The sequence below is a fragment of the Fundulus heteroclitus genome, chromosome 1, assembly GCF_011125445.2.
Source record: "Fundulus heteroclitus isolate FHET01 chromosome 1, MU-UCD_Fhet_4.1, whole genome shotgun sequence".
Classification (NCBI taxonomy): Eukaryota; Metazoa; Chordata; class Actinopteri; order Cyprinodontiformes; family Fundulidae; genus Fundulus; species Fundulus heteroclitus.
In genome coordinates, this window is record NC_046361.1 from 38,617,369 (window position 1) to 38,638,142 (window position 20,774).

The following is a 20,774-nucleotide window of genomic DNA, read 5'->3' on the forward strand; positions in this document are numbered from 1 at the left end:
GGGAGTCTTTTGTCCCCACTCTTGCCACATACATGTTCAGTGTAAAATACTTAACTCAGTAAACTGCCCACTGTTGCTGGATCAGGAGCATGGATTGCTCCAAAGCCAATGATCCAATGCAGTTAGACTGATCAAATTTTGGACTGACGTACAATAAACTAAAACTTGACTGCTTGGTTATATAACTATGACTGAATTGGACTTCTAATTCCGTTATCAAGAACAGTTCAAATGTTATCACAATTAAATTCAGTGTTTCTCCTAATACATGACTAGAAATTGCGCTTCTGATGCATTTTTGAAAAGATATAGTGATTAGTATGATGTTTTAATTACCTTAAGTTCAGCGTAGCATTGAGCTGCTGTGTGGGAATACTTTTGTTCCCCCATGACTAGACCTAGTCCAAGCCAAGACCTTAGTCTGACAGACTCAAGTATGTTGAGTGTATTTACGTAGAGATTTGTTGAGTTGGACTTAGCGGAATCCAAAAACCAACAGTTTGGCTCAATTTATAGTTTTGTGTTCACAGTTTATGTTCCACCCTCTTTTGTCCATTTTCGTTTACATTCCAGAAACATCTCAGCAGTAAATATTGATAGATGATCAGCAGAGAATAAATAATAAGCCATTTACATTCCCTGCCATGGGAATAATTCTGAAACTGGGTGGTATGTTTGAAGTAGTCTTGATTGTTTTTTGGGTCGGTGCTCATGGTGTGTTAATTTTGTGAACTGTGTTTCAAATGAATCGCCGCCTTGAGGACAATAAGTATTTCAATTCCATTCCATTCAGAGATTGCTGGTGTTAAAATGGTTTGGATTAATTTGGCACAACCAAAGCTGCCCAAAATATTTATTCATAAAGTTTAGAGTCTCTTTGACACTGAGATACTTTGTTACCACTGCCATTGAGAAGCGCTCAGAAGCAACTGAGTCATATTTATAGACTCTCTTTATACAGTCTGGGATTTACTGTGTTGCTCAAGTGCTGTGGACGGTGGGGGTGTGACGCTGTGATTGAGTACTTTAATCACACGTTGAAGTCCTGCATCTTGTATAATAATAACATAAGGCTGCTTTTAGATATGGATCAGTTCAGCCATTTAGGCAACTCTTTTGTGTTGCCTGCCTTTCAAAGAGAGGCTCTCAAGGCCGCAGTGAGAAGAAGTTGTTCTTTCAGCAACAAGAAGCACAATAGTACAGTTTTGAGTTTGTTGGAGGATTTCATGTTTATTTATGTTCTTTACATTTTGGAAAAAAAAACTTCCACAATCCCTAAACCCAAACGTTTGCTATTTGACTTACGCTTTGTGCCATCTATGGCTCAATGAAACCAGAAAGTTGTGGGTACAATTCCAGCTTCCTCCACTGCTATGGACAATGTTTTCACAGACCGGCATTTAAAGTGTGGCAGATAAATACAACAAAATAATATGATATGACAGCATAAAATCTGTGGTATCCTCTGTACATAATAATAATAATATAAATATTTTGAAAAAATAAGGAGCATGAAAAATACATCTCACCATTACGCTGAATAAGTGGGAGCTCTAAGCTTGTTTCTCTGCAACGATGGAGTAGGACTACTCCATCATTTAGTTTTGCTTGCTGCTGCTGCAGAAAACCTGCTTCATACGATCTTCTTCCAGGACTTTAATCCAGAACACCAACAGACTTGTTGTCTCAAACATACATTCAATGCCGCCCTCCTGGTTCAGCCTCTCCTGAACGTTCACAGGAAGTGCTTCAAGTCGCGGCCAGGATCAATTCTTCAATAATAAATTACAAATCCATTTGGTGAAGATTGCCACGTTTCAAATGAAATGTTGAAATGACAAATATGCCTCCTTGTTTGGTGCAAAAAGAGTAGTTTGCATCCAATATTTAAATAAAAGTAAAATTTACTGTGAATATAAAAAAGATATTTTGTGTTTAACAATCTCTATTTACACCATTTTACTTTGATGTGGATGTTATTTGTCCTATTTGCTACGATTGTGGAGCTTGACCCGGCCAGGGCACAACGGACCATCACTGCTTCCTGATTTTGGTCCTAATCAGTCGTTCCGGGCTACAAAAGCTGAAGCTGACTCTTGGTTTCTCCTCCTCATGGTCCAAACACTTTTACTTTATTGTTGTTCATCAGCTGAACAAAAATTCTGCCACAATGTGTTCAGTGAATCTATTCAGTGCTTGAATGGATTCCATCTGCTGATATTGTCATGTAGAGACTATGTGTCATCTGCATAGTCATGGTATCATATCTTGTTTTTCAGAAGCTGAGCTAGCGGAAGCATGTGGGTATAACAGGAGAGGGCTGTCCGTCCTAGATATTGGTGCTTTGAATCATTGGAAAGGGGTGTTTCATTTTAATAATTACCACCACATTAACTTCAAGCCTATAAATCTTTGTTTCCATCACTGCTGCTCTCTGGAGAAGTCTGTCATAGTCATCAGTGGACAAGTGAGGCATCTTGGACTGATTGGCTTGTGTAGCCACGAAAAGGCCAGCTGTTCTAATATTGTCTGTCCCTAATCATAAAAGCTATTAAAATAAAAAAAATATTTATTTATTATAAATTAAAACATATTTGGGTGTTAGTTTTTTAAAGTTGTTAAATTCTCCTTCTAATGTATAAAGCCCTTAATAATCAAACTCCATCATATATCAGAGCTCTGATTACCCCGTATGTTCCTAACAGAGCACTTCGCTCTCAGACTGCAGGTCTGCTGGTGGTTCCTAGAGTCTCTAAAAGTAGAATGGGAGGCAGATCCTTTAGCTATCAGGCTCCTCTCCTGTGGAACCAACTCCCAGTTTTGGTCCGTGAGGCAGACACCCCGTCTACTTTTAAGACTAAGCTTAAAACTTTCTTTTTTGACAAAGCTTATAACTAGAGTGGCTCATGTTACTCTGAGCTACCTCTATAGTTATGCTGCTATAGGCTTAGGCTGCTGGAGGACATCAGGGTCTATTTCTCTCACTCTGCTGAGTTCTGCGTTAATCCAGTTTTGTATTATTTGTTGTTTATTCAACTATTAATTTTATTTTCACTCTGTCATTTTTTTCTTTATAGAAGGTACACCTGGTCTGGCGTTCTGTTAGCTGTGACATCATCAGGGGAGGCAGATCATCCACTATTACCATCTAACATAGAAAGTACTCCTGGGTCAATGTGAGCTTCTGTGCTTTCTGTGTCTCTGCTCTGTCTTCTGCTGGAGGTTCTCCTCCCTGTTAAAGGGGAGTTTTCCTCTCCACTGTCGCTTCATGCATGCTCAGTATGAGGGATTGCTGCAAAGCCATCAACAATGCAGACGACTGTCCACTGTGGCTCTACGCTCTTTCAGGAGGAGTGAATGCTGCTTGGAGAGACTTGATGAAACCTGCTGGGTTTCCTTAGAGAGGAAACTTTCTCACCAACCTGGAGGATCTGATGGAATCTGACTTTGGAAAGAACCTTGAGATGACGTGTGTTGTGAACTGCCGCTATAGAAATACAATTTAATTGAATTCAATAGTTTATTCCAACTTTCTTTAGTTTATGGCTGAAAAATAAGAAGTTAAGAGTAAAAACAAATGCAAGCAAAACAGAGATTAGGTGGAGAAAAGGTGCGATCAGGCCAGAGAGGCTGAAACAGAATCCTCAAACTGTTTGATGTAAAATATGCTTAGCATCACGTTACCATAACAAATGGTTATTTAAAAGGCGTACAGTAGCTGATAATGATTATGTGCTGGTGTACTCCAGTTCCTTAATTTCAATTAATGAATCACTGTATTGAAGTGATTCAATTATTTTCAGGTTTCTGTATAACAATAAGTAAACACATGTAGATGATAATTACTTTTTGCCAATAGTCTGAGATGAGAAAGTGCCTCCTCTGCAAGCAATAAATGCACATTGCTGCATGGGTCATGTTGAACAGGATGAAGCCATCCACACATTTTAATTTGATTTATTTTTTATATTCTGTCTTACATTTTCTTCCCTAACACGTAAAACTTAAATAAGAAATGGGCTAATCTGCACTTACCCAAGTACCAAAACATTAGGCGAATTCACTTAGTGACACACAAATAGTATATCAAGTAAGAAGAACTGGCATATTTATTTTCATGTTGTCGTTAGAAGTGCATTCATATTTGCTTGAGTACTACAAGCCATGCTTAGAAAGCGATATTCACAAGCCAGGGAGGTTTCTAATGAACTAATGAGGCTGAGAAGAGGGTGAAGGCAGAGTGTGAGAGGCTTTAAGAAGACATGCCTTGATGGATCATTAAATATTTCATGCTTCTTTTGGAATTTCCTTAACTAGCAATAAATGCTGACAGGTCTAAGTGCAAAGGAGCGGCACATTGCTGCTGTTAATCAGGAGTGTAAGTAAATTGCAACGTATGTAAAAAAAAAAAGAAAAAGATTTGTACAGATATAAACATGCAGTGAGATATTTAGTAGATTCTCGGATTTAAATGAAACAACCTGGTCACAGCCAAGTTATCTATTAGAAATGATTGGAGCAAACTGCCCAGCTCATTGACACTGCTTACTGCATGAGCAGTGGATAAGAAAATACAAAACATGAAGCGCAGTCACTTATAAAGGCAGCAAAGGTTCAGTATTACAGATACCCTAACCATGACCCTTTAGATTTCACTGAGGGTGAACTCAATAAAAAATTATGTGCAAATCATAAATGCCAAATGTAAGAAAAACATCATATTTTACAGCAAAATGCCAGTGAATGTTAAAGCTGCACTAAATGACAATTTGTGTCCATGCCGAACAGCAAGGCAGACCACACAAGACAAATAAATAAGTAGTTAGAGCTCCGTCATCTGCAGATTTCAGACAAACAGTTGGGACAGATATTTTCTTCGGTAGAAGTCTTTTGGTAAATCCTGCCTTGTACATTTGGTTGTTTTCCAAACAGTCTTTCCTTAGGATATGTCAAGGAAGTGTGGGGTCTAGGGGGGGGCAGGGGTCTATGGGCAGTGCCCACGCCGATTGTGTCGGAATAAGCGGGAGATTTTTGAAAGGGACGCCAACCAAACATTTATTTCCATGTACGACTGGGTGGGTTTTTTTATTGTTTGAACTGTTTCTAGAAGCAGTAGAGAGCCAAATGGAAGCACAAAAACATAAAAAATGTACATAATAGGTAACCTTTAAGGTTTTTGAATATATTTTTATCTAATAATTTGTCATACTAGTCTGTTCAGACTGTGCCACTAGTAAAACGATGCAATGGCAATACATTGATTTGACCTGATTGAGTTCTGAAAACAGTGATGATAATGGATCTTCTTCCAAACTGACCTGTTCCACACGACCCTGGCTGTGTGTCCTCATTGGTCCAGAGCAAACAGAATCCAAAGCTAGTGTCTTCAAAAAAAAAAAAAAATTTTTTTTGTTCCAGTTACTATAAACAAGATTCATTTTGAACCAAAAAAAAAACAAGATTTGAGAAATAAATCATAGAATCCAGAAAATATGGGCACAGGGATTAGAGAGAGAGAGAGAGAGAGAGAAAAAACATAAGAAACTGTGCCTGAACCACAGGGACAAAATGCTAGAAGACAGTAGAAACTGACATGGAAGTGAATCTGATCCAGAGAAAGAACAGATATAGACATTTTGGTTGAGTAAACCAGAGCCCCTTATGTTTAAAAAAAAAAAGGGAGTGTTGCTGAACGGGCCTGAAATATTCTCTATGAAGAGATTGGGTATGCCTGCAAGTCATCAGCCTGCAGAAAGGAGGGAGAAACGTGCAGCTAAAGAGAAAACGAGAAAGAGAGCAGGAGCAAACACGTAAAATTAAAAGAAAAGGCTGAAAAGGGATTACAGGAAAAAGTGGAGAAAATTAAATGAATGGTTTAATACAGCTTAATAATATGAAATAAGTTAAATGAATGCAAGAAGTAGGAAAATAAGGAATTCAAAGCTTAAAAGCTGGATAAATAGAAGAAAGATCAAGTAAATGAAAGAGAAGTGCCAAACATTCCACTTGGCAGAGATGGATGTAAGACAAAAAAGATGTAAAAAAAAAAAAAAGAGGAAAAACTAAGAGTTGAATGTGAATATACGGAAGTAGAAGACTTATAATGATGAAGAGAAAACTGTCCCTCAAAAAATCCCTATATCTCAAAGATAAGAATGTCAAAAGTAATAAGAAAAAATCAGTTTTTGGCTGGAATAGACCCTGTTCAGAGCAGAGAAAGTCGGTGGAGGGAAATGAGAGGGATAATACGAGAAAAGACTGAAAGAAAGTGGGAAACGGGTGTGAAGAACAGCTGGAGGCGAAACTGAATAGAAGCTAAAGGAGACGCTGGAAACAAGAGATTTGGCATAGGCTGAAAAAGAGACGGGGTGCTTTTTGCTCTGATGCATTTTTGTGAGGTTTCTTTGAGGGCAGATGTTGGATCTCACCAGAGTTCTGCTTGAGGCAGTCGTTGTATAATAGATTTAACGTTTCACCGTGTCAGTACCTTTGTGTTTTTGTGCCGTCTTGGCAGCGTCTCGGAGGCATACATCATCGGTGGAAATTTTTACCACAACAGTAATCCTGAAGACTCTGGCAGTTCTTATTATGGTCTGTCTGTGGCACATTCAACTATTGGATATTTCATGACTAACAGATGCAGCCATAAAATCACTTTTGTTGTGCCACTGAGATCTAAATGCCTTGGTGTGGTTGCAGGGCAAACCAGAATCAATGCATTTGGGACCATGGTGACCCAAACAAACAGGTGTTCAGACGATTTGGGCCTTTTAATTGTCAGCAGCGCTATAACTTTACTAGTGTTGCACCTGCATTACACTCCCCAGGTAATCATACCCCCAGTTAAGGACGTAAGAACACTTTGAATAAATTCATCTTTTACTTCAGTGGCATAAAGAAATGTTATGTTACGGTTGGATATTCCTGCTCTTTTTCCAATGTGAGGTCATGTTACCCTAATAAAAGGATGAACCTATATAATTCTCCTGTTTTTATTAATCTTGAAGTTGGAATGATTTTAAAATATGTCAAAAATACAATTCAGACCTTAAATAAAGCAACAGAAATATGTTTGCCTTCATAATGAAACTGAGTTGTTGTAAATTACACAAATCCTTTCTTAGCAAAATGTTGTTAAAATACATGAATTAATATTACGTTATTTCTTATCCTGAATGATTAATCATGTTTTAAAGTACAGTATGATTTTTTATGACAGCAATACATTTTGTATGAATGGTGGCAGCATCTGGTCCCATTCGTCAGTCATTTAATTATACAAAGTTTTCAGCCATTAACAGCATAATAGATATTAAGCATCATTATAATCTTTGTACGTGTTTTGGACATGTCATCCAAAACATTCATGGATTGAACCTTTTGTAACAGTGCCATTGACTTCCTATGTCAAAGGGTTGCTGTGATCTGTTGTCAAATACAGCTACAACTCATCTATGCATCAAGGGGACCACAGAGAGTATGTTGTTTATCTTACATATGCAGCCAGCTCTAGAGCTTAAATACTGACTAAATCACCATAAATACTGAATGAGTTTTGCAAATTTGCAGACTTCTCAACATCTGAAAGTTCATAGGCAGCAAACCTGAATTCCTTCACAAATTGAGGATTTTTCAGATGACTTTAACCATTCCTGGATTATTTTTTTCTTGTAAATTGACTGCCGGGGGTTAAAGGGAGATTTCCAAGGAAATGTGACAAAGCATGAACTTATCTGCCAGTGTTTTGGTTTTTCACGTGACTGACTTTACGTGTTTCTTTGCATCTTCTTTCCTCAGATACACAAAGATGAAAACAGCCACCAACATCTACATCTTCAACCTGGCTCTGGCTGACTCTTTGTTCCTGGCTACGCTGCCTTTCCAGGTAAGAATTGTTCAGATGATAAAAGTGTTTCTCCACTAAAGAAATAGTTTATTATAAACATATATATATATATATATATATATACACAAATGCATTAATGAGTAGACTTTAGATTTCTATTTGTATCATAGAAATGCAGGATTTGAATTGAACTGAATATTTTCTTACAAAAGAAAATCTATATCATTCTTAGCATGATACTTAGCAAGTAGCATTTGTTTCCTGGCCTTTTCCACCATATTCAGATCTGTTGTATTCACTCTTCTTCTCTTTGTTTACAGAAATTGTGTGTTAATTTGAATGCATTTTAAATAAAGCTCCCCTCATTTACATAACTTGCTGCTTCAGCTGTCAGAAAACTTAGTCAGTCTGACATGTTGAGTGAAAAGCGACTCATTTAATTGGATCCACTTTCTGCATCATGTGGTTGACGTTCCTCTTTGATAAAATTTGCGATTCTGTTTTAGCAGTTTAGCACCCTTGACATAGTGCAGCTTAAACAGATGAGGGTGGGATGAAAATCGGCAGGTAATGGAGATTGCCTGCCAGTACATCTTATCTCAGATCTTAAAAATATGCTCAGTGGGCATCCAGTTGACAAGAAATCAGTTCTCAGACACAGGATATTTACTACACATTTTTTAAATCCCTATAATAAACTCAGTTTTGAAAATTCTACAAGTCGATAGTGCTTCACGTCAAAAATCCCGTGGTACTAATTTCACACAGGTACACACTTAAAACATCAACTTTCAAGGAAAGAACAACTCTGAGCATTGCTAGAGCAGTGAAAACCTAAAGGCACTCATAATACTACTGTCTTCATTGGCAAAGTTTACTATATCTTATTTACTATCACTATTTATTACAGATGATGAACATTTTCAGTTTAAATTCAAAGTTTGAGAAAAACCTAATAGAGGACTTGCCGAAAGTAGGCAGTTACGTCATTGTTTCAAATAATTTCCACTTTTTTATATAATTGAAACTCTTAAAAATATCTTTAAGAACCCTTTTATGATCAAACAATCAATATGCAATTTTTCAAAATCTTTTTCAAAATCTTAATCTTAGTTCTGCCAAATATCATTATTGTCATAGCAAAATCTGACTGACAGTAAAGATAAAGCCTAAATCTCTTGAATTATATAGTTATTATGACCATACGCAATTTAGATCAGGGCCCTTATGTACGAAGTGTGCATACACACAGATAAACTTGCAATGTTTAACGCACAACCCGAGATTTATAAAAGCGACATTGTGTGAAGGTGTAAGTGAGTAAAGTTTATTTATATAGCACCTTTCTCAGACCGGAGTCATAAAGTGATCTTTAGAAAGATTCAAAGATTCTTTATTGACAAAGCGTGTTTCTGTGGTGAAATTTATTTTTTACAGTACAAGGCATTAAATACAAAACAATCCAAGTAATCCAAGCAAACGTTTGTTCTCCCATGAAAATGTGAGGCAACCTTGAAAACTTTATTGACAATAACAAACTACAAAGACCTAAAACTTAGCCAAACACACTGAAATGTAACTCCAGTTGCATTTAAACCAATGAACATTGAATCCAATGTTTTTTTTCTTCTGAGTTTCTCCTGAGGCTTTTATGATTTAAATCTGTACAAAATAACAGAATCACATTTAGTGTCATACAATAACATAACACACCTCAAAAGTTATGGAAACAACCTCAATCAGATGCAAACGTAAACATTCCTCTGTTTTTGTACCCTGTAGATGTAAATGCACATCTGTCTGTGCAATGGTATGCATGAAGTACATATAAATCATCTAAGGGACACATTCATTCTCACTAAAAAAGAAAAATGGGATCAGACCAGCAAGTCAGGGGTGATGATTTCTAAGGTGGAGACCATTACAAATGTCCATAAATAGCTGTGTAAAGTTGCACATAATTGGGGAACAATGGCAGCAATGACACTGCTGCAGGACATCACTGATGGAAGGATCCAGAGGCTCTGTTGACCTGCTGGTGCTTGATGATGAGTGGCTTGTTAGCTGCTTTAGATTGCCCAGGGCCATAGCCAATTACATGGTTGCTTTTGGTTTGGAGCACCCACCGAGATTTCTAAGCACCCACCTTAGCCAGGCAGCTTACACTTGACATTGATTAGCTAACGACCTCCAAAAAGGCTGGACAGCAACTTGCTGATAAACAAGCATGGCGGTTGATTTAGCCAACAAAATGGACTAATTGGTGACAAAAATATCAAAAATATCCACCGACCCAACACCGTCATCCAGTCAGAACTCTGCCGTATCAACAACTGAGGACAATAGCAGTGCAGACGTTTGGCAGAAAAAAGGTTGGACAAAAAACAACGTATTTTGTGAGGTTTGCACTGTAGCCAAAAACATGTGCTCCCCTCTCCCTTCTACAGCACATGGCCAAGTGTGTTTAGGAGCTTTTGACCACAATGGTTTTTCCAACTGGGTCAAAGCACTGGAGAGATTTCAAAGTCACAAAAAGTTTAAATCTGCATAGATTTTAAGATAATGTATGTTCGCAAGCCATTGTGGAGTAATAAGAAACTGAAAAACAATTGCGGACCAGTTCATAAAATGCATCGCTACCAGGGGCAACGCTTTCCTTGCCAAGAAACAACAAGAAAGGTGAATGGCAAACCAACAAACATTTGCTGTGATGAAGCCTAATGTGGTGCTATGCTTTAAGCCATGTGTCAGAATGGTTTTGAATTGTGGATTTGGTCCATGATTTGCTTTTAGTTTAGCCTTTTTGCTATAGTTTTGGTTTGTTATAATTATCTCTTTCCTGTTGTGTGTTGTGAGTAAAACTTATGATTTAACTTGCAACTATAGTTGTTTCATTAAAAGCCAGTTGTGATCATTGACTGTATAATTAATATCAGGTTGTGATTAATGGATGAAGGAGCCTAGTTTCTGGTAAGTTGGTAGGCTGTGATTGTTGACCTATACTGACTTTCAGCACAGCGGACAGTTCCAGTCACGCCTTTAGGCCTATACGGTTACGGCACGCTATAATCCAGGCTGTGGTGCTGGACTGTGGGTTTTATTATTTCCTATCTTCATCGGAGCCTTTTGTGTTGGGTTACATTGATATTAACTATGCATTACCATGGTGTAGATGTGTATGTGTGTAGGAGGCTGTTGCTGTTAATTGATCTAATGTGTGTTTTGCTGTGAGACGAATGTGCGCGTATTTTAAAATAGCAACAAGTCATGCAAGCGTGGTGAGTGCCCACCAGCAGAAACATAAATCGGTGCGTCTGCCCAGGGTGGTTATTTTTGATCTGGCCCCAGCATTATAGAAGGAAACCAGGAACCATTTGTTACTGTTTCAACTAGGCTGCGGTCTTTGCAACTGGAGCCTTTCAGCGGGAGCTGACTGACAGCTCGGCCATCCCTGAGCTGTCCCAAGGCAGCCCCATGGGACAGAGTCATCCATGTTGTTAAGATACATGATCCTAAAGCGTGGCTCTCATTTGCAGCAAAGAACCGGTTGCACTCATATCGCCATAATCCTGCTCAACTCAGGATTCCTCTATACTATTATAGTAATCATAACTATTCTCATTACAATAGCTGTGTTGTGAACAAAATAAGAGAAGGCTCCCTCTGTGTAATAAATACAGTTTCCATTGGTTTAGACATTTTTTCCATTCATTTTTTAAATGAAAAAAACACTAGTACAGCTTATGATAGGTTGAATATGGGACAATTTACTGCTCAAATGCACTCTTTGGCCACTTTAGGTAGTGTTGCACCGATGCCATTTTTTGGCCCCGATACCCAATACCTGGCTGTGCAGTATTGGCCGATACCGATACCATACCAATACCATCTGTTTGAAATTGATGTGTGTGTGTGTATATATATATATATATATATATATATATATATATATATATATATATATATATATATATATATATATATGAAGAACTGCATACTACTTAGGGTAGTAGAACTTTTTATTGCCTACCTGGAATGGGTGACAATAGTTGAATAAACCTTTGGCTCTCAAATGTCAAAATAGTGCAACTTTCATGAACTTATATAACATGTATAATTCTAGTCGGGAGAAAGAAGGCTGCGTTCAAGTGACATACAAACATCAAAATGGTATCGGAGTCTTATTTGTTGGTACTGGCCGATATCGATACCACCATTTTAGTGCTGGATCGGGGCCCCGTCCGATACTGGTAACGGTATCGGTGCAACACTAACACTTCCTTTTCCTGTTAGAACTTCCTAAATTCTTTATTGTATAAGTTGGACAAGGGCTTTATTTGTCAGATTTGGTTACTGCAAATTTCATGGCTGCAAGTCTCCTGTTGCTTCCCCTCTCAAAGGATTTCTGTTGGATTGAGGTCTGCAGAGTGTGGCGACCACCGCAGCACAGAAAACGCATTAATACATTACAGAAACCAATTTGAGATTATTTGAGCTTTTATGGGAATGGGTATTATCTTGCTGGCGGTTGCCATTAGAAGATGGGTACACTGTGCTCACAAAGGGACAACATGGACAGCAGCAATAGTCAGGTATGCTGTGGTGTTTAAATGGTGCTTTACTAATACCAAGTGGCCCAAAGTGTGTCTAGAAAACTACTTCCCAGCCTGAACCACTAATAGAAGGCAGGATGGATACAAGTTTTCCTTTTTTTCTAACCGTACTACCTAATGTTGAAACTGAAGACAAGTCTCATGAGATTACTCTACGTGTTTCCAAACTGTTAATGGTTAATTTTTAGTTATCCTAGCTGAAAAGAGCGATACCCATATTATTTGCTGTATCTCGCTGCCGTAGCCCGTCACAGGTGATATTCTGCATAGCTTGGTTGTGACAACTTATTAGAATGCTGTTGTGATAAAACCATTCTGCCGTTTCTCCCCTGACTTCTGTTAATAACAGACGCAGGGTGTGTCAGGTGATCTGTGAGTGGACGCTGGCGTGATTTCTGGCGCCGCTACTCTCCGACAGCTGTGCTCTACAATTTTTGTGAATAATTTCATGGACTAAATGATCAATCCTCCACAACCCAACGCTCGGAGCTACTCTGAAACTTTGTTACGGATACTCTTCATGCTTCGTCAAGTTTCGGCAAAAGTGTAATCTTACCTGCCTCTCTATCCAGCCCTTCGACCCTCCGGACCAGCTGCTGCTACAAATGATGTGGCCTCCACAGATTTTCACCTGGACCGTAATAATCCTGATCTTCATGCTGCCTCTTCTCCGTCCTGGATTTGGTCTAATCCAGTACACCGCAACAGAGCTCCTCCGCATCCGCTCACTTCTGACTGAACCTCCGCCGGCATCTTTAAACCTCTACCCTGATATTGCTCTCCTACCCCGCCGGAAATACACACACCGCGGATCTCGCCGACTCTTCCATCCCAGCGACTCCAAACCTGTTAAATCCTACTGGTCCACAACTCGCCGCTCTCAACGTAAATCCCATCGGACTGTGAACCACAGCGTGCTAGCCAGCCCAGCTAGGTCGGCTAAGCCTCCAGTCAAACTCCAAAACATCACCCTCAACTTCGGTCTCCTCAATATCCGCTCGCTTACAAACAAGGGTCATCTCGTCCAAGATATCCTTGTTGACCGTGAACTGGACTTTCTCATTCTAACGGAAACTTGGCAACAGCCTAATAACTATTCACAACTAAATGACTCCACTCCACCTGGGTTTGTTTACCTTTGCCAGCCCCGCGTGACGCGCCGAGGAGGCGGTCTCGCGGTACTCTACAATGAGAAATGGAAAGTGGTTCCCGTCACTGTGCCTTCCTACAGCTCATTTGAATGCCTGTCCTGTACACTTTCTGGCCCTACACCTACCATTGTTGCGGCCGTCTATCGCCCCCCCAAGCCACACAGTGACTTTTTAAATGAATTAACTGATCTTCTAACCCTCCTCTCCTCTCTCTCACCCAATGTAATATTGGTGGGGGATTTTAATATTCACATGGACAATTTTAACCTTCCCCTCACCAGAGATTTTCTATCTTGTCTGGATAATTTTGGTTTTGATCAGTTTTCAAATTTTCCAACACACTCTAAAGGTCATATTCTTGACCTAATTTGTTGCTCTGGTCTCACCCCCTCTAACTGTTCAGCTGAGGATCTTCACACATCTGATCATTTCCTCCTTTTATTCAGCATTTCCCCTCGTCTCTTCACAGCAAAGACCCCACGGCTCCTTTCATACCGGAACATTAAGAACATTAACTTGGACACTCTCTCTTCACACATCCTAAGAACTTTAATCCTGGATCCTTCTTCCTCACCGGATGAACTGACATCTCAATACAATAACTGCTTAAATGATATTTTGAACCTCCTTGCCCCAACAAAATCCCGGACTGTCACCTTTTCCCACTCCGCCCCCTGGTTTACCCCTGAACTCCGGACCATGAAGGCTAAGTGCCGTCAACTTGAAAGACTTAAAAAGAAAACCGGTTTAACAATTCACAGCGAAATGTATATAACTCAGATAACTCAATATAAAGAACTAATCACTAAAACTAAATCCACTTACTATTCCAACCTGATCTGCTCACACGAAAGTAATTCTCGGACTCTGTTTTTGGTGTTTAACAATATTTTCAAATCCCCAGCTTCTCTTCCTCCCCACCTATGCTCAACTGATGCCTGCAATTCGATTATGCAGTTTTTCAATGATAAAATCAAAATAATTCACCAGTGCCTGCCTCCTATCCTGTCACCCCCTTCCCCTATAACCCTTTCACCCTGCCAGCCTTTTTGCAGCTTTCATCTACCAACCCTCTCCGATATCTCTAATTTTATCAACAAATCTAAATCTTCCACCTGCCCACTTGATCCCATCCCGTCTGCCCTGGTCAAATCCTGCCTTCACGCTCTTCTCCCCTTCATAACTGCCATCATTCACTCCTCTCTTGGTTCTGGAATTGTTCCATCTCTTTTCAAAACTGCTGTTATCACTCCTATTGTGAAGAAACCTGGACTAGATCCCAACAATTACAATAATCTCAGGCCAATTTCAAATTTACCTTTTATTTCAAAAATATTGGAAAAAACAGTCGCTTCTCAACTTCATTCTCACTTAACTCACAACAACCTTTATGAACAGTTCCAGTCTGGCTTCCGTCCCCGTCATAGCACTGAAACCGCCCTCTTAAAAATAATCAATGATCTTTTAATAGCAGCTGACTCTGGTCTAATTTCCATCCTCATTCTTCTTGATCTAAGTGCAGCCTTTGACACAGTTTCACACTCTACCCTACTCCATCGACTTTATACAATTGGCATCACTCACACTCCCCTAGCCTGGTTTCAATCCTATCTTTCTGGCCGCACTCAATTTGTTCAGATTAAGTCATATCGTTCCAACTCCTCTCCAGTTACCACCGGTGTTCCCCAAGGCTCTGTTCTAGGACCCCTACTTTTTATCATCTACATTCTCCCCCTTGGTAATATCTTTAGGAAATTCAACATCAATTTTCACTGTTATGCGGATGACACCCAGCTCTATCTTTCCTGTAAACCAAACTCTTCACTCCCACCTCCTTCATTAATTTCCTGCTTAACCGAAATAAAATCCTGGTTCACCTCCAACTTTCTTAAATTGAATAATGACAAGACTGAAATCCTCTTAGTGGGAACAAAATCTACTTTATCCAAAGCTGACAGTTTCTCCCTTTCATTTGACAACTCCATAATTTCCCCCTCACCTCAGGTCAAGAGTCTGGGTGTCATCCTTGATAGTACCTTGTCCTTCTCCTCTCACATTAATAACCTTACCCGCTCCGCTTACTTTCACTTACGCCATATCAATCACCTTCGCCCCTCTCTCTCCACTAGCTCCACCTGCACTCTTGTTCATAGTCTGGTCACTTCCCGCATTGATTACTGTAATTCTCTTCTTTTCGGTCTTCCTCAAAAATCCATTCACAAGCTTCAGTCAGTACAAAACTCAGCAGCTCGCATCATTTCTAGAACCCCCTCTTTTCATCACATCACCCCAGTCCTACAGCAGCTCCACTGGCTACCTGTGAAATATAGAATTCAGTTCAAAATCCTCCTACTTACTTTTAAAGTTATTCATAATCTCTCCCCTCCATACCTTTCTGATTTACTTCAAATTTCTACTCCCTCCCGCATTCTTAGATCCTCTTCTACCACTCACTTAGTTGTTCCTTCAGCCCGTCTTAAAACCATGGGGAGCAGAGCTTTTTCACGTTCTGCGCCCACACTCTGGAATTCTCTCCCCCCTGACATCTGCAATACCGAGTCTTTACCCGTGTTCAAATCCAAACTCAAAACCCACATGTTCAAGATTGCCTTTTCATTATGATTTTATATCACTTTCCTCTGTGTAATTTGTGTTGTTTCTTTTAATTATGACGACTGCTTTTACCATTTATTGTTTTTACATGTACAGTGACCTTGAGTGTTTTGAAAGGCGCTTGAAATAAAATGTATTATTATTATTATTATAATAACAAGCCATTTTCATCCACGCAGCTACTGCTCACTGGACTGTTTTTTTTTTTTTTTTTTACCATCCTCTGTAAACCAGCGTAATGGTTCTGTGTGAAAATTCCAGTAGATCAGCAATTTCTCAGATACTCAGACCAGCCCGTCTGGGACCCACAACTATCTCACACTCAAGGTGAAAATGAGCAAATCTTCTCTATAACCAGATGCCTGAATGCACTGAGTTGCTGTCAAGATTGGCTGATTTGTGTGTTTAAAAAAAAACACCGTTCAGAGCTATTTAATACACTAGTTAGCGAGTCTATTGGCTGGTTTTAAATGTAATTGTTGGAACAGATTTGGGGAACCTGTGAAAAGGTGTGTTTGCTTCACTAGAGCTGCATCAGCTTGTCCTTTTACTCCATAAGTGACTCAGGCTGAGAAGATTAATTGCTGCAGCACTGAATGTTAAGTGTTTCCAATTTCTATGTTCTATAGGCCTTTTAAGGCTATTTGTTATATGTACAGAGGTTAAGGTTTGGCAGCATCTTGTACTTCCATACCACAAGTTTTGCTTTCATGTAATACGGAGCCACCCAAACTTCAAGATCACTCACTTTTTTAATTAGTCTGCTTTCGTTTTTTCTCTAAGTTGTCTTCATGTTTTAAAAGAATTTTGCATCATAGATGAGATAGAAAATGCAATAACTTAACCTACATTTTTTTTATTGTAACTTTGTTTTTTACATTTCTCCAAAAGAGTAAAACAACTTTTAACTTAACTGTAAACAACTTGTCAAGTTTCTTTTCTTCTAATTTTCAAAAAACTGTGTAATGTAACAATGTCCACATAAATCTTTTAAAGGAAAATTTTGCTTTCTTCTTATATTTTTTTGTATTATTTATTTATTCATTTATTTTGTACGATAAATTGAAAAGTGCTTCTTATGTTCTCCCTTTTCCATGAATATTTTCAGGGCACGGATGTTTTCCTGGGCTTTTGGCCTTTTGGTAATGCTCTCTGCAAGACGGTAGTGTCTATCGACTACTACAACATGTTCACCAGCACCTTTACTCTGACGGTGATGAGTATGGACAGATACGTGGCCGTCTGCCATCCGGTCAAAGCCCTGGATATGAGGACGCCACACAAGGCCAAGGTAAGACCACATGATTCAGACGGAGAAGTTTACCCTTTGAAATATTTCACACCTCATTCAACATCTGTGACTTGACAGCATATTTCAGGTCATATGTTAGGAGTTGATTGAGTTCACCTTGATGTATGAGGGTATATTGTATAGCTGACTTGGTTTCCAGGCAACTTCAGAGACTCAAGGCTCTAGATAAAAGCATGTTATGAGTTTCACAGGTTCCCTTTTTGGGGAAAATGGCAAAATCCCAAAATTCAGTTACTGCTATGTTGTTGTGTCTTTAGATGGTGAACATCTGCGTGTGGGTGTTGGCCTCTGCCTTTGGAGTCCCGGCAATGGTCATGGGAAACGTTGAGGTGGAACATAACAGTAAGTAAATGATACACATGTGAACTGCATTAGTAAGCATGTTCCTGGAATAAACCCTCATTCTGTTTTCTAATTGTCAAATGTTTGCTGGTTGTCTCTAAGGCTAATTTTAAGGCTAACTTTCCACACTTCATTAACAAATCTGGTCTACTCAAAATGAAGAGATATTCCACGTAATGTAGCTCTTTTTCTTCGTCTAGTCATGGAAGTCTGCAAGTAAACGTTAAATGTTTAACTAATGGCTAAAGCTAACATAAAACAAACTTTACAATTGAATATTGTGCAAGGTTTTCTGGCTTTCTCCCTCAAATATGCAAATGTGTCACATCAGGCACGAGGCAATATTGTCATTGTGCTTTTATTCTAATTTTATGTTTATTTTCTTATGCCGCTCTTCCTTTCAGTACATTAATTGCATGGGTGTTAACAAATATGCTGTTAGAAATGTAACATATGTGGAAACAATCATGTAATTTTTCCCCTTTTTGTATACTGAACTGTAAAAAATTACCTAAATTACCTTCTTTGGTGTACAATTATCTAAAACAGATGCTCGATGCTAGTGTGATCTGAACACGAGACTTAAGGCCTCTTTTTAAGCAGATTAAAACTTTATAATCATTCAAATGGTTGCAGTCACCAAGATAGCCAGCTCACACTCTGTAGTGGTCAGGATACTTGGGAGAAAAAACAACAGGTTGACATAATTTCTTTTGTAAGAAATCAATCTGTATTTGCACAGTACTTTCCATTAAGCATCCTGATCAGATCATTTAGTCTGCTGCAGAAAATTTACACTGATTTTAGACTGCCGCATGAGCGTGATTGACCAAATCTCTGTGTATCAAATAAGTCATGGTTCTGCTTTTTGTTGTTCACTGGTGCTTTGTTTTCCTCAGCGAGAAATCTTCAGGAAACAATAGAGAAGGGCCACATCTGGGTTAAATATTGCTCTTTTATTAGTGCAGGGACTGCTTTGAGCCCCCACCAGCGGACTGGTGAAACTAACTGTGCCGGATTGCAGGTAGTCGGACGAGGTTGAGCACACCTTGCTCTTCTCCTGTCTCGCCTGCTGATTCTTTTCAGTGGGAATCCAGATTCAATTGCAGTTCATGCCTTTCCATATTCAAACAAATGTTAAAATGTTCACGTAAAATAAATGTTTTTTTTTTTTTCCCTCAGGACTGATTTTATTAAATGGCATGCAATTTCAGCTCCAATGCAGCCAAAAATCCAGCTAGAAACTGTTTTTAAACATGTCACTAGATGTTCAGTGTTCAGATTCAGCTTGGGTTTTAGTGCATGCTCATGCATGCTGAGCCCAATTGCTTTTATTAGGATGTTAGCCTGATGATCAGAAGTGCTTGTGAAGCTTTTCTGTGCCTCTCTATTACCACATTGTGAATGATCAGAGAGTTTAATTTGCATCTCTCAGCTTGTTTTATTTCATAGAAGGAAAAGCAGTGACCTGATTTAAGCTCTAATCACTGAAGGGTGGATCTGATTATGTCACGACTCTATTAGTGTTTTTCACGGGTCTGAAGTCTTAATGAAGTCTGAATGAGACGTTTCTTTTATTTCAGGGATGGTGTGCAGTGTGTAGTGTTGAAGAACATTTCCTCAAAAGTCTTATGTAAATGGGAAAATATAGGACAGATTTATCAAAATGAGCTTCAAAAAAAGCAAAGTACTAGTGGGACTTTCTATTCAACATTTGAGGAATAATGTAATATTAAAGGCACTGATGTCAATCCACGGTGTCTGATGATAGTCCTAAAACAGCCAAATGACATCACTGAAAAAAACTAAAAAATAAATGCATATTTATTTTATAATTTACATCATTACATTATTAGCATGTTAATATATACATACAATATTTTTCAAACTCTAGGGTGAGTTAAAAAATACACTTCTTAATCAATCACTTAATCTGGATGGCATTAAATTGGCCTCTTGTAATAAAGTTAAAAAAAAAATATTTCGACCAAGACATGTAATTTAAATCTCATATTAAACAGGTTTCCAGAGTTTCCTTTTTTCACCTCTGGAATATTGTCAAAATTGGAAATATTATGTCCAGGAGTGATGCTGGAAAAACTAGTCCATGCATTTGTTACTTCAAGGCTGGACTATTGTAATTCTTTACTATCAGGAAGTCCACAAAATGCAGTTCAAAGCCTTCAGCTGATCCAAAATGCTGCAGCAAGAGTTCTGATGAAAATCAACAAGAGGGATCATATTTCTCCAATTTTAGCTTCCCTTCATTGGCTTCCTGTTAAATCAAGAATAGAATTAAATTTAAAATTCTGCTTCTCACATATAAAGCCCTTGTTTTATGAATTTTTTATTCAGATTCGGAAGAGATCGGCAAGACACAAATAAAAACACGAACACTGCTTCGGCTAGAATAATAGCGCCCATATTTATTATCCCCACAGAATATAGCAACACAAAACAGCAAGCACTTTGCACACGCAAAGTAGCAAACACTTAAAGCAACATGCTTTCAGACAGGCGTGATGTTCCATTTCTTACCATGGCACAGAACTGGGAAGCCGGTCAGTCCGGTAAGAGCACAAACCACGTGGCCGGGCGTCCACTCGAACCCACAGCAGACTTCATCGACTGAGGGCGGTTCCCTCCTTTTTATACCCAGTAACAAAGTATCAGGTGGGAGCGAGAGTGGCCAGGTCCCTCTCTCAGCTGAACTATTCTTCCCGTGTCAAAAACATGTTTCCAAAACAAAAACCGTTCCCAGCATCTCAGCAGTGTGTGAAGCAAAATAACATTGCAAACTCAGAATACAGCAAATATAAGCAAAATAAAGAATACAGAATCTTTCCCACAACACATTGGCATAGGTTTCCACCACAAGTTAAAACAAGTTATAGAAA

General features: G+C 38.8%; 1 protein-coding gene across 1 annotated transcript in view; it reads left to right on the top strand.

Annotated features, from left to right (window-relative positions):
* The window catches only part of oprl1 (opiate receptor-like 1), a 154,668-nt gene that overhangs the window by 102,693 nt on the left and 31,201 nt on the right, over positions 1-20,774 (top strand). Inside the window, exons 3-5 of the mRNA XM_012880024.3 lie at positions 7,798-7,885; positions 17,332-17,514; positions 17,793-17,877. Of these exons, the coding sequence (XP_012735478.2) occupies positions 7,798-7,885; positions 17,332-17,514; positions 17,793-17,877 (356 nt within the window). The remainder of the gene's footprint in view (positions 1-7,797; positions 7,886-17,331; positions 17,515-17,792; positions 17,878-20,774) is intronic.